The sequence below is a fragment of the Sciurus carolinensis genome, chromosome 10 (genome assembly GCF_902686445.1).
Source record: "Sciurus carolinensis chromosome 10, mSciCar1.2, whole genome shotgun sequence".
Classification (NCBI taxonomy): Eukaryota; Metazoa; Chordata; class Mammalia; order Rodentia; family Sciuridae; genus Sciurus; species Sciurus carolinensis.
This window is the reverse complement of record NC_062222.1, coordinates 100,423,928-100,438,292: the sequence shown is the minus strand read 5'-3', so window position 1 is coordinate 100,438,292 and position 14,365 is coordinate 100,423,928. Positions and strand designations below refer to the sequence as shown.

Genomic DNA, 14,365 nt, shown 5'->3' with positions numbered 1-14,365 from the left:
GAAACAGAGCCAGGGAGAAGGGGACAGCTAATGGCCTGAGATCTGCTCTCGATATTTGGGCCAGTCCCCTCCCAGAACCATGCTGTCTTTCCTGACTCAAACTACTGTCACCACCCCGTTGTGTCTTGTTAGAGAAAGATGGTGAGATAAAAATGTCAAGAGCCAAATGGTCAGTTCTCTGATACAATTGGAATTTTGTCTTAGTGTTTTCATGCATAGGGTTTTTTTTCTCCTCGATGTAAATTATTTTCATTATACAAACTATTGCATGGAGTTCTTTAAATAACAGCCTCCCCCACTCCTTGGTTCTTTTTCTTTTTTGAGATGGGGGGTCTCACTATGTTGTCCCAGTTGGTCTGGAACTCTGGTGTCAAGTAATCATCCCCCCTCAGCCTCCTGAGTAACTGGTACTACAGATATGCCACTGTGCCATCCTTGGTTCATTTTGAAAAGGATCTCGTGAGAACAAGAAGACTGGATAAAGAGAAGGAGATAAAAGACTAAATACAGTTATTTTTCATTTTGATTGAATAGTTGGTCTGTGCCAGCACAATTGATTTTTTTTTTTTTTTTTTAACATTCTCAGTAGTGGAGGCAAGCTCTGGGAGTCTGGGGGAGGTTGGCACTTGGCATTTTGAGTAGGGTGAGTGTTGGGTTGAGTGAGGTACTGATTAGCAGCATCGAGGACCAGGTAAAAGCAGAGACCATGAGTTCACATAACAGTAGGGCCTCCCCGCCCCGCCCCAGGCATTGTAATCCTTCCCTGATACCAAGAGAAACAGATTTAGAATGAGAAGTTTGTGGACTTAGAGTACAAAAGTTGAGAGAAGCCCTGGTGGAGTGGTTCAGGTGAACCAAGATAGGATCAGGAAGGAAGTGGGGACAGGTGAGGCTGCTGGATGCCAAGAAGGAGAAGCTTTTAGGACCAAGACGAGTGAGCTTAAGAATGAGAGATGTGTTTACAGGGTCTAGGGTGGGGGTAGCGCCTTTTGTCTTTTTACTCCTTGAAATAGACCTTAAAGCAGTCCAATGGAGGGGTCTTGTGGAGGCAGGAGACACCTGGGGGAACTCATTTTAGGAATGCTCTTGTGACCAGTGAGTTGTTACCAGATCAAACTAGTTTCTTGATGTGCTCACTGTTCCAACAGAAGGTGCCATTGGCTTCTATTTATTGTCTCTGAGGAGGTGATTCAGGAAGATTTAAGAGGACACACAAAGTCAACATACTTGTTCCTCCAAGAAAAATAACAGCTAAACTAGAAATGATTATGGTTGTTACTGACAGAATTTGCTAAGGAAACTTACAAGGTCTTGTGTTCAACAGTTCCTGTTATCAAGAGAATTCTTCCTGCCGTTCACCTTTATCTGTGAACGTTTGGACCTACTTTCTCTTCTAACATGAAGCATTTTCTCACTTACTAACTGATATATTTGTCTAGTTCTCCTTTCTCTACAAACTTCCAGCACAGGTACTCATGCACGTGTGTGCACACACGCACATTCTCTGTCTCTCTCTTCTCTCGCACGCATGCTCGCTCTCTTTCTCTCTCACCTTTCCCGTCACATTTCTTTGCAATTATAAGGAAAACAAAACAAAAGGTAAGCCCGGATGAGGTCAAGAATAGGAGTAAAATGAAGTAGTAGTCATCTAATTGCAGGTCCATGAGTCCTAAAAATCCTTTGTTAGTTTTAAGATTCCTCCTTGGCTATTGCCAAATGAAAACTCAGGTTTGCCCAGCAAAATTGGCCTGTTTATCTCTTAATGTTTCAATTGCTCTTCCCTCACTACCACCCCAGGAAGGAATATGGTATTATATAAAAGAGCTCAGGCTCAGAATCAGACTTCCTGGTTTAAGTTCCAGCTCTACCATTTATTGATTGTTAAAATTTTAAGTTCCTCTGCCTCAGTTTCTTTATCTATAAATTGGGAATGATAATAGTACCTATCCTAATGGTATTAAAAGAGTTTAGGACATTTTTTGTGTTAAAGAAAGAACCCTTTTGGCCCAAGTTAACCATAGAATTAGAAGAAAGGAAACTGCAAACCTCAGGTTTCAGTAATGACTTATTTTGTCAGAGTAGTGCTTACGTATAGTAGAATATGATTGTACCAAACAAAATAATAAGCAAAGTTTGTGCCTGTCGACAGACATCTTTCTCTTGTTTTAAAGGAGGTGTCAAAAGTTGAGCTTAGCCAGGCGTGGTGGTGCACGCCTGTAATCCCAACAACTCAGAGGCTGAGGCAGGAGGATGGATAGTTCAGAGCCAACCTCAGCAACTTAGCGAGGCACTAAGAAACTCAGCAAGACCCTGTCTCTAGTTAAAATATTTTTAAGAGGGGGTGTGGTGCTGGAGATTGGCTCAGTGGTTAAGCGCCCCTGGGTTCAATCCCCAGTACTAAAAAAAAAAAAAAAAAAAAGTTGAGTTTAGTTAATTGCTTTGCAAATATTGTTACTCATAAAATATTATTGGTTTAGTTATTTAAGAGCATAATTAGTTTAGATTTTTTTTTTCCCCCAACAAGTGGATGATTACTCTTGGATTTTATGACTTTTTGTTTTTTTAATGCTTTTTTTTTTTTTTTTAACCATTCAAAAAATGCTTTCTGTATTTTCACTTTCACAAACTGAACCAGCGTTTGCGATTTGAATTCTTGAGAGCCTCTGTTTCACCCCACGTGCGTTGGTGTAGGCAGCTATGTTAAGGAGGACTGCATTTTCCCTGGGTCTCAGCACAAGAATGCCATGATGTGTGCCATGGGTCTCATTGAGGCCTTTTGATTTCACATACAGTTTCTAAGTTGGTCTTCATTTATGTTTAGAATCACAATCGCTAATATACCTTTTCCTGAGTCCAGCTAGTTTCTCTTAAAAAGCTTCAGGATTTTTTTTTTCTGCTGAGTTTTTTTTTTTTTTCATTACAATTTTAGTAAAAGTTTCTTCTTTTTGCATGTAATTTTCAAACTATTAAAACAGTGAAAATTGGAAGTAGATCATCTGGAACAGTTTGAGGCCTCTCTAGCAGATATGGATGCTTTTAAATATGTAAAGATTCATTTTTGTGATATACTTAATTTACATATTTATAATTAACTTTTTAAATTCTGTTTTTGTTTTGCTTTTTTAAGTCACTTGTGCCACTTTAGGGAAGAAAAGCTTAGTTGTTGGCATCTTATAGGAGGACCTACACTTGAACAGTCTTACATAAACAAAGGTACTTTTAAAAAATTGGAACTCTAAATCAGACCTTAATAGAACTTCTTTATTCTACATTAACTGTTATTAGTCTTCAGCTTCAGGAGTGTATTTATTCCACATATAAAATATAACTTCTTAGACTATTCCTAATGGGATCCTTTGGTTTTGCAACTGCACTGTTAAAGGCCTTTTCCCTTCTATAACTGCTGTGCTTTTAATCCATATTTAAGGAAGGCAATAAAATAAAATCTACTTGTGTATGATGCAGAGTTGGTATGACCAAAGCTGTTCATTTTCTATGATTATTTGAGAAATAACACAAAATTATTTTTCTATTCATCTTAGAAAATTAAAGTTTAGTAAATATTATACATTTTTGGGTTAAGAGGTAGAAAGAAAAGTTTTCATTTCCCTCTCCTTTAATCTGAATCGGCCTTCTGGGATTGCTGGTTAGCTCTTGGCAGGCTGTCTCAGGTATTTTCTGCTTAGATACTCACCTTGGGATACAGAAATTTGTTGGTCTGTCCCTTACTTCTTGGTGCTTCATGAGCAGAAGGTTACAGGATTGATTTTCACAGTGTACTATTTTAATTTCTTGCAAAGACTTTTTGGATTTCTTTGCTGTACTCATTGAAATGGTTAAGGTGATTTTTTTTTTTTTCTTTTCGATGCCCATAATGTTGATGGCTGCCTGATAGCATCCTGGGAAATTCATTTCACTTTTAATTTGGAACCTCTTTGCAGAGAATACCCTTAGGGATCATTGTAGTCAGAGAACCCTGGGGAGTGTCTCCATTTTGATGTTTAGTAGGCATTTGCTGTGGGCTCTCTCAACTGTGTTGTTCCTAGGAATTTTGAGTGTTTCCAGTTATGGCATTTGCACTTAGGCACAAGTCCACGTACAGGCACTGTTGGTTGTCAGTGAGATGCCACTGTTCAGACTGTGAGTGCATCCATAATATCTCTCTCTTATTTGCTAGGCAGAAGATGGTGTTAGTGATGAGCTGCTGGCTGGCACCCTGCAGAGCAGGAGTGAGTGAGTGCTGTTCAGCTCTCCGGTCCTGTGAGTCTGATGCCTCTCCTCCATGTTCTGGCATCACTGCCAAACACGCGTTGAAATCCTTCGTGATCATCAGTTTGTCGGATGATTATATTGTTGCAAAGAGTCTGTCCAGGTCCTTTTGTATCTTTTTTCTTTTTTGTCACCTTAGTGTATGTCTATTGTGGTGGGGACATAGGCACTGATGATGATGGAAGAAAGCACAGTATATTTCACAGCCAGACTAGAGATTTGGGGATTTGGTGAATGATGACAAACTCTGCAAAGGAATGCTCTTTTGAGCACCCTGTCATCAACCCAGGTCTACGTGAGCTTTTGTTTGACAAATGGACTTTGGCCTGGTCTGTGGTGCCGCGTGTGTTTCTCAACAATTTACTCATTTTTCTTGTGGATCGCTTTATGGTATGGTGTGCCGTTGCTGTCTGCCACACCTGCTACAGGCTAAGGGGTTGTTTTCCATATGCTTTCACAGTGTTTCCCGGAAGCATGAGCACTTGAAATGCAACAAGCCAATGAAGCTTGGTTGGCAAGAGACACTCTCTAGGTCACCTCTTCTACTGTCCTTCTCTCCTTTGTGAGTACTGACCAAGGGACAGGCAGAGAAGGCTGTGGGAAGGAGGCCCCCTGTTCACATACAACTGTGGAATTGGGATGCCCCTGCCATCATCAGATTTGAGTTGGGCAGCCTCTAAAAGAGAAGGGTGGCACGGTGCCATTTGACCTGCCCATTATACTATATGACTGAGAACAAAACTGACCTATTAGACATCTTCCTTAAGCAGCATTCTGTATCTTCATCTCCCTCATTTGCTATTGAGTGAGGCCCTTATATTTGCTGTATTAAGTTCTTCTCTTAAAATCAGTGTCATGGGTAGAAATTCACTGCGTACCAAAGAGCACTTCACTGTTGGGGTGGAAGGTATGTGTGGCTGCACACGGGACTGATGCGGGTGGTCACAGCATCCTCCCTTAATGAGGTGAGCATTTAGATTGCACACTAGTGGGATAGCCAAGCACATTGTCCTTTTGTAAAGCTTCTGTAAATTTCTACAACAGTTCAGGCACCACGTGGAGGCTAGCTTTGGATTTGTAAGGTACTCTTGTGAACCCAGGCCCTCTCTCCCTTTCATGGGAACTGCCTACTTGTAGTTCTAGAATGGAAACTGGAAAGATGAATTGAGAAATTAGGATTTTTAATTGCAAATATAAGATGAGTGAGCTTAATCTACATTTATCTCTTTTCTGGTTTCCTTATGAGATGTCTTTCACTTGGTTACTAGTTAGGGACAGTTTGCTTGCAGAATCATGTCTAAAAAATCTAAGGTAAGAAGGATTGTAGACATCCTACTTTCCCCCAGCACAGGTGGCTGAATACATCCTCTGATTAGGAATCTCCAGAGCACAGCATTTATTATAAGTGGAATTTAATTCCGGCACATCTAGGTACAAGAAAAATATTTACCCCATGAACTAAAACTGTTGGAAAAAATGATATTTGTTAAGAAAACCTGATTCCTAAGCATGGAAATCAAATCTTTACATTCCATTTAACTAAGTATGGCTTTAGGATCAACGATTATGATTTCTATAATTATCAGAAGTGTCAAACAAGCAAGTTAGTAAGTTATAGATTTTTATTTATTCCATGAAATGATTATAGATACTGCTACATGATTTTATATTCAATTGACTTGAATCTTTATTACAATAAATTTATATAATACCAAAATGATCAAGATTTCCATTGTGTGTGACTTACCTTCCTTCCCTCTGCCTTAGTCTCCATTTGATTTTTTTTTTTTTAATGGTGTATGGTAAATGAGTTGTTTACAAATTTCTCGTTGAAGTGAAATACAAATTTGGATTATTGGAACTTATTATTTGGAGGCATCTGGCTCATCCTTGTTTTTGTTTGTTAAACAGGAAAAGGACCAGCGCAGCCTAGACATAAACACTGCCAAGTGCATGTTGGGACTGTTATTAGGAAAAATCTGGCCCCTTTTTCCAGTTTTTCACCAATTCTTAGAGGTACCAAATTGTTATTTTATGAAATGTATGTTTGCTTGCTTAGAACTACCAAGTGTACTTTCTTTAACCATTTTGTGTCATTTTTGTTTGTCGTATTTTATCACTCATAGTAAACATGGTGCTATAATTGCTGTCAGTCAGCACGACCTGTCTTCTTGTCGTTGCGCAGTGCATCGTTCTACGTTACGGTGCATCAGATACAGCTACAGCTCTGTCCTTGCCTCTCCTCTCTTAGCCCAGTTTTAAAAGCTTCACTGCTGTTTATATTTCCTGCTCTTTTTAACAATAGGAAAAAAGGTTTTCTTTCTTTAATGGCTTTAGATGAATTTCTAGCTTTATTATAAGCAAAGGTTAAAAACCAGCTATCTGCCTTCTTACTAAAATTAGTTTGTAACCTATTCTTATTTACTCTTATCTCCTAGTAACTTGGGGAATTTAGATCAACTTGAGAAAACTGACAGTATCTCCTTCAGATCTATGTTAGAAGCAACCAGCACTACTCCATCATTCTTTGTTTACTTTAAGTATTGATGATCAGAATTTTTGAGCTGCTGGTTTTAGGAGCTGGTTTTGTTGAAATGTCCTACTGTAGCACTGGAAGTGTCTGAGGTATCTGAGTTACTTGGGCTGTCTCTGACATTCTCCTCGTCCTCATGCCCCAGCCCTTTTAAAAATGCCCTTTGCTTGCAAGAATACCCTAGACATTGTTGAGTTTGGAGAAAATCCTAGAGTCTTCCCAGACTCCAGCTTCCCTCCTCAACTAATAATCTTTCTTACAACTGATTTTACGTAACAGTTCAGAAGAACCTAACACTTGATACAATTCTTTGAGGACTGTTAATTAAACACTGCTTTTAACATTATTATCTGGGACTCAATGTAAGTATTTGTTTACCCAATGGTCCCCTCTAGGTCTGGTCTCTTGTCATTTCTCTGACAACCCTGTGAGATAAGCTTGCTATTTTGGAACAAAGATGGTGAGCTGAGCAGGACTCAGCTGAGTGGGGAGGGTCCTTAACTGAAAGACCTGGCTGTGAGGAAACTTGACTTTGCAGTTCCAGGAGCATTACCAGCTGTTTCAAACTAGTTTTTGATCCCACTTGCGTAGAAAGTTAAACTTATAGTCTGTGCTTTTACTCTTTTATGAATTTACATTTTCTTTTAAAAGAACAGTGATCCTTTGATTCTAGCTTTTCTTATGTTTGCATCCTCAAAACCATTGACTTAATTAATTCTCTTTGTTTTTTATGCATTTGTATTGTTCTCCTTTGTTTTAGTGGCAAGGACTTAAAAATTGTTGGTTGCGAATTTTATTTTAAAATCTGTATTTAGGGATACTATATTTAAAAATACACCTATAGCATATTTCTTGTCTAAAAGGACTATGAGGAGCTACTTCATAGCTATTCCAGTTTCTCTTATGATCAGATTCAAGTTCTTTATTATTTGAACAGTAATTTCCTTCAGAGGCAAGAACCCTAGTTCTGAGGCCACTTGTAGCACTGACGCAGGTTCTATCAAGTGGCCCACTGCTGTATGTGCTTCAGGCCAGCAGCTGGGCAGTGAGCAGCGCTGGTCGTGTGGAGGGTTGTTAGGGGAGCTACTCTTTATGTAACACTTTGTGCCAAGGACTGGATAGAGTGCTTTACATAAATTTTTAAGTTATCTCTTAATTCTTGTGGCATTGCCAGGAAGTAGGTACCATCCCCATTTGACATGAAAGTGCTTCCACTGTGTAGAAATTTCACTTCCAGGAATATATGAAATTGTGTTTCTTTGATCTTCTTGTTATCGGACTGCCTCCCCTCCATATTTTGTTATGAAAATTGTCATCTTAAATTCTACTCTTGCTCTTCCTGGCTTCCTCCTGGATCAGTGTTTGAATGGAAGGGATTAACCCCTACATGAACTTTTATTAGGTTGGTTCATACAGGAATTGAAATCATCCTACTTGTTCATTTTAAGTGTAATCATATTCCTTTTCCCTCTATCAGCAATCAAAATATAAAGTGATTAACAAAGACCAGTGGTGCAATGTGCTGGAGTTCAGCAGAACAATTAACCTTGACCTCAGCAACTACGATGAAGATGGAGCATGTAAGTACTGGGTGCCGAGTGTCCCCCCACCCACATCCTTGTACGTAGCCTGCCTTTCTCACTGAGAAAAGCCTCAGAGCCATCTTGTTGTGTTTTTTTCTTTCTTTCTCTCTCTCTCTCCAGGGCCAGTTTTATTGGACGAGTTCGTGGAGTGGTATAAAGACAAACAGATGTCCTAGGACTTTATGCATAGCAGCGAGAGAGTCACTGTTACCACAGTTATGTCACCCATTAGCCATAAATTGCTGTTTGTATCAAAGCGCATGCTGCTTTTCTTGCACTGTCTCCCTTTCACAGGGATGTTTTGGTGTTTGCTGTTGAATGGGCCAGCTCTGCTTGCTGTGTAGCATTGTTCTCTTGGAAGGCTGCTTTGCAGTTTGTATTTACACTACAGATTGGTGAATTTGCCAACGTCCTCACTGTGATTATGTGTATATTGCTGTTTAAATTTTGTATATGTGTATAAAAAGAAAAAGCTTCACCTAGAGATTATTTCTGCAAAAATGTATTGTAAAAATAATTTTGTGGCATATTTCTAGTCCCTTTTTTCAAATGAACCAATTATACTTTATTTGGTCTCAAATGTAGCATTTCAGAAAACAAGAAAACAACTGTTACCATAAGCAAACATTAATTGCCAGAATTAACCATACTGTTTAAGAGGCCAACTTCTGGAAGGAAGTAGCAGTCATAACTTTTCAGTGGCATATGCCAAATATCATATGGTTTACTTGACAATATTAGCATTTTAAAGTGACAAAAGTTATAATTATTTGACCGTATAGACATGTAACATGCCACAGATCATTTCCACCGTGCAAGGAAGAGTTTTTGTTTTTTAGTGTTAAAACTATAGTAGCTTGAATATAGATAAAAATGAACAAATTAACATGCACCTTCTTTTGAAATTTGGAGTTTAAATTCTCATGAGCCTTCTTCAGTGGTCCCCCGACCTGCCCTTTGCATTCTTGTAGCCAGTGTTGGTCTGCTGATGTTTTCTGTGCCACTCAAAGTCAAATTTATTTTGCCTCCTCCATGAAAACCTACTGGTTCGCTGGCAATTTATAACTGCAGAGCACTTTTAGTTGTGGCTTGAATTTTTAGTTGAGCTTTTGCGATGTCTACTTTCCTAGTGTTTTGGGAAAAGGTATACTATAAGTGAGTGGTGTTTTGTTTTGTTTTGTTTGTTTCTTTCATGCTAGGCTTTTCCTGGCAGCATGTCCATTGCAGGCAGTGGACAACAAACCACCAGCATTGAGCTAATCCGATCATACAGTAGGACCTTTCCTGGAGGGGCCACATGTCATTATCTGAGTTATTTGTACTGAAGGGTGATAGCCATTATTTATGTGGATGAGGAAATGAGTGAATAGGATGGTATTTTAGGTTTGTATTTTATTGTGTTTTGGTTTTTTTTTTTTCTTTCCTTTTTGCCTTGCCCTTCTTGAGGAAATGTATAGATAACATGTTTTTCACCCCAACTATCTGGTGCTATTGAGTGACTAACTCAGTCCCTAAAGTTTTGTGAAAACACAAAAGTCTAATGATTTAACCAAGTGAAGAGCTAATGGTGCATTTGAACAAGTGATGCTGTAGTTGTAAGAAAGATCCAGGCGTGAGCATGTAATGATTGGAAGATGTTTGGATTATTGGCCAAAAAAATCTTTTAGATTAAATGTGAACTTTTCAATGGCATTAAATGAGTAAAGCACACAGACAATGCTACTCTTGACCACTGTTTTACAGTTTCTTTGCAAACGGTGTTCAGATTTTCATATTTTTTTTCCCTAACTGAACCACCAAAGACAGAAATTTTGTATGTATATACAGTGTGTGTGCATATACAAAATCATGATATGGTAGAATGCAACTACTTCCTTTTTCTACCAAATAGTAAGGTTTGGTTTGCTGTGAAATAAACCAGAAGTTTTAAAAACTCAATAGTGATTAAGCATACTTAACCATTCCTTGTTTGTAGTCTCACTTTTAACCTTACCAATTAATATTACTTTGCATACATTAATATCTGGAAAGAATAGAAAACGTTGATGGCAAACAACAGCTATTGAGACTGATGTGTTGAAAGGGTTCATGCGTGTGTAGTACAGTGTTGATTGGCCATAGGCAGGTTTGGATCTGTGGAGAATTGATTCATTTTCAGATGTACCCCAATGAAGCTTAAAAATCACACTTTAAAGGCAACCATTCTTAAGTTTGATCAACTGTTGTTTTGTGCAAAACAAATCTAAATCATATTTTAGAAATTAATTTAAACGTGTTAGCATCTGGAGTTAAGCACAGTTGTTCCAAAATAAAAGAATTGTTATAAGGGGAAGATTTTCCATTTCATCCACAGTGAACATTTTGATGATAAGAAGAAATCTCAAGTAAAAACAAGTATCTTATGATATGTGATACTAAAGTAAGTATTCCAAAGGGATAATCTTGCATATTTAGAAAACTCCAAGTCATCTCTAAACTGTCTTGAGACACAAACCTCTGTGACTGCTGGTCGCAGAGTGCTTGCCCTTGTTTTCTTGATTTTATGTAGTTATATTAAAGGGGAGAAAAGAGGGTAGATACTTCTTAAGAATTTGCCTGAGTCACACAGAATTGAACAGTCATCAAGCACTTATGCATGGGCTAATTTAAATAAATTAGGGTGCCTTCTTCTGGGTTTTCTTTAGTACCTGAGTCTACACCCTTTCTCTCTTCCCTTGAGTTTTGAATGCCATATTGCAATACTCTGTTGTTAGGGAATACAACTTTAACCTGTTTACTGCTGCAGTAGGTCAGAAATTTCATGGTTTAATTTTTCACAAATATCCACTGTAATGTTACGTGCATCTTTTTTGAAGCATGAACTCTCAAGTTTTTATAAATCTGACTAGACAAACCTAGATTCTGGTTGAACAACAGATTCCTGTTGCCTCTCAGTCTCCATTCTAGAGTACTTTTGAAGTTTATACAGAAAGCTTTAAAAGTTAGTTTTTGCCCTTGGTTTTTATTCTTACAACTGCTAAAATACCTCTGTAAGCCTTATCCTTTATTCTTTCATATGTTGTATAATAAATGTATAGAATTCATTGACCAACTAAAATGTTGGGTATCTGTAAATGAGACCAAAATGTGGGTTGCTTTTTTCATAAAATAATTTCTATTGGGGGTTACTGTTAAATGAACAGCAGCTAACCTGTAACTGTGAATGCTTCATGTCGTCAGTATTTGCATTACATTCATAAAAGTGTGCAAGTCCTGTGACTCCCAGCTTAACTAAAATACTGTTATGCCACCTAACTTGAGTACAGCAAACTGGTTTTAGGTTTTAATGGAATTGATGTAAAATGATATCCCATAAATAAAGAAGTATTTGTGTTTGGTTTCTGAACTGACTCGTGAATTATTCTCTATCTCTTCAAAGATGGGTAGTTTTAAAGTATTGGTTTTTTAATCCTTTTTTTTCCCCTCAACTTTTTCTACAGGAAAAAAAAAATGCAAGAATTATATACTGAACATCTCCCTGTATTCCTGTCACTTCAAATTTAACATTTTACCACGTTTCCTGCCCTACTCCTGAGTGTGCGTGCATGTGCACTTCTTTCTCTGTAGATAAATATATTTCTTTCTGAATTATTTGATATGGCATACCTGATATTTTAAAATAAAATATTCTGTGTTCCCATGATAAAATGGTCATACTCAGGAAATTTAACACTGATGATATTATCTGATGTGTAATCCAGATCAAAATCCCCCGTTTGTACCAATAATGGCCTTGATTGCCATTTTATTTTATATCCAAGGATAAAAGCATTGTATTTGGATTCAATCCCCAGTATCACCAAAAAGAAATAAAACACTTCCCAGACGAATAGTGATTTTAGAAAATTCGCTACCGCGTGTTGTGTGTTTCTAAATGTCGAGCTAATTAGAGTGCTTGCTGTGGACCATGAACGAGGCAGAAACAACCATTTTTACTATGCCCAGAGCTGCCATCCAGTTAAGCTGCTTATCAGTCTGGCTCCACGCCACAAGGCCTTACACTAGAAAGTTAGCAGCCTGAGGACAGGACCCTCTGGCACAGACTGTATGGCCAGACTGTGTAAGGAAAGAGGTAACAGAGTTCCCAGTCTGAGCAAAGACCTGTTAGCACCCAAGAAAATCCAGAAAGAACTGACACACATTTAAAGGGTTTTAGTGAAACCTAGAAAGAGGAGGTAGCAAACAAGATTGCTAAAAAGCAGAATTTAGTTGCAAAGTGTTTAAATTGGTGACATAGATGTCCTTCCAGTTGTCATTAGGCCAAAAGCTAAGAATCAAACCAAGAAGATCTCTGTTCTTCAAGATTCCAGAAATAGGATGATGGAGATAAAAGAAAAAACTTAATCCCAAACTAATGGAAAGTGGGGGAGAGGTGACAAGCCTTAGGATAGGGCATTCTCAACCTAGAGTGTGACAAACAGAAAAGCATGTGTTACATCATCTAGTGCTGGAAAACAACAAAAGATGAACTCTACTGGACAATATTAGTCCACATGGAAATGGGCAGGAATTGAAGGTTTTCCAGCAATGCAGTTGGAACAAGGGGACTGGTGAGAGAATGACTAATGTCTACTTGGAGAGACCAGCTGAGATGTATTGCAGATTTGCCTGTGAAGGATGGAGATCCAGGAAGGTTGCTCTAATGGACCTTTTTATACCCTTTAAAATAATGGGAGGCAGGGGAATGTGAACTGAAAGAAAAATGGAGAACATTACACATAGAAAAATAACTGAAGATCATAACATTAACCCTGGGGCTACAGGAGGAGGAAAATGGGCTATTTCTGGACAGCACCTTTCTTGATTGGCACCTACCCAAAGGCCAGACCTGCTTTCCTTGCTCGCTGTGATAGATCACATCAGACCAAGCTCACTGGAGTAGGATCCAAATCCTCCGGTGAAGAGTAACTTTTATGCAGATTAGAGAAAAGCTCTTATGATTTCGTTACAAAAGAATTCTCTTTGGAACTGTTATAGCTCGAAAGAAAAACTGTCCTGTGGGAGAATAACACATCAAGCTTTCTGGCTCTGTTTACTTATTGGAGCTCGTAGGCAGAAGATAATCCAACATTGGGCATGTTCACTGCTTTTGGCACATTTAGTAGAATAATGTGCGGCTTTTCCCCTGCCTGAATTTGTTCCCAGCATTTATCTCCAATCGCCTTAAGAAGAAATAAAAATTATCCCACGTATAGAAGTACTTGCTTAGAAATCATTGTGAATAGGCTGTGCCAGGAATTAGAAACTAAAAAACAAAAATTGACAATGGTAACTAAATGGAATTTTTAAAAAAAACATTTAAAATGTAAATCTCTTCCTCCAAACAAGTTCAGTACTTTGAAAGAAATTCCTTTGCAATCATTTTCTGAGGAAAGTGGACTGTGAAGAATACTGGCTGTGGGAAAGAAAGCTCAAGAGGCTTGGTTCTTTCCCTTTGACACTTTCCAGCAGTGACATCTCAGAATTGCCTTAATTTGAATATCTAAAATTACAAACCAGTGTTCTCTAGAATCTTAGGATAAATGTGTGAGGACAAAGAGCTGCAGCTGTACTCATTACAAGTGAACTAAGTCACTAAAAAGTTTGGGGCCAACTTTGGAAAGCATATTGAAAACCTTTGCATATCTTTTTGTCTGCTCGGTCATTCATTTTTGTTTCCTTACCTGTGATGGCTCCTATTTATTCCATTTTGAGAACAGCTTGGACAGGGATGTAAGCCTATCACAGATACTCGTGAAATCATTGGATAAATTAATAGATGCGTTTTAGCAACTTATTCTGCATGTCTCACAAAGTCCTCATAAGTCCTTCCAGGTCCTTATTTCTCCCAAGTCAAAGTTGATTTTCAGGTTCGAATATAATTGTTACATTAAAAACTTCCATTGTGTTAGGCAGAATTCCTATGTGGAATTGATAACAGGCTTTTAGGTTTGTAAGAGTG

The 14,365-nt window shown here is 38.2% G+C and overlaps 1 protein-coding gene across 5 annotated transcripts in view; it reads left to right on the top strand.

Annotated features, from left to right (window-relative positions):
- Positions 1–11,770, top strand: part of Dcun1d4 (defective in cullin neddylation 1 domain containing 4) — a 70,256-nt gene extending 58,486 nt beyond the window's left edge. For 4 of the 5 annotated variants that reach the window (XM_047566940.1, XM_047566942.1, XM_047566943.1 and 1 more), the window contains 3 exons: positions 6,181–6,285; positions 8,280–8,382; positions 8,506–11,770. In XM_047566940.1, the coding sequence (XP_047422896.1) occupies positions 6,181–6,285; positions 8,280–8,382; positions 8,506–8,561 (264 nt within the window). In that variant the 3' untranslated portion in view covers positions 8,562–11,770. The remainder of the gene's footprint in view (positions 1–6,180; positions 6,286–8,279; positions 8,383–8,505) is intronic. The other variant, XM_047566941.1, reaches the window with a different exon arrangement.
- Positions 11,771–14,365: the final 2,595 nt, after the last annotated feature.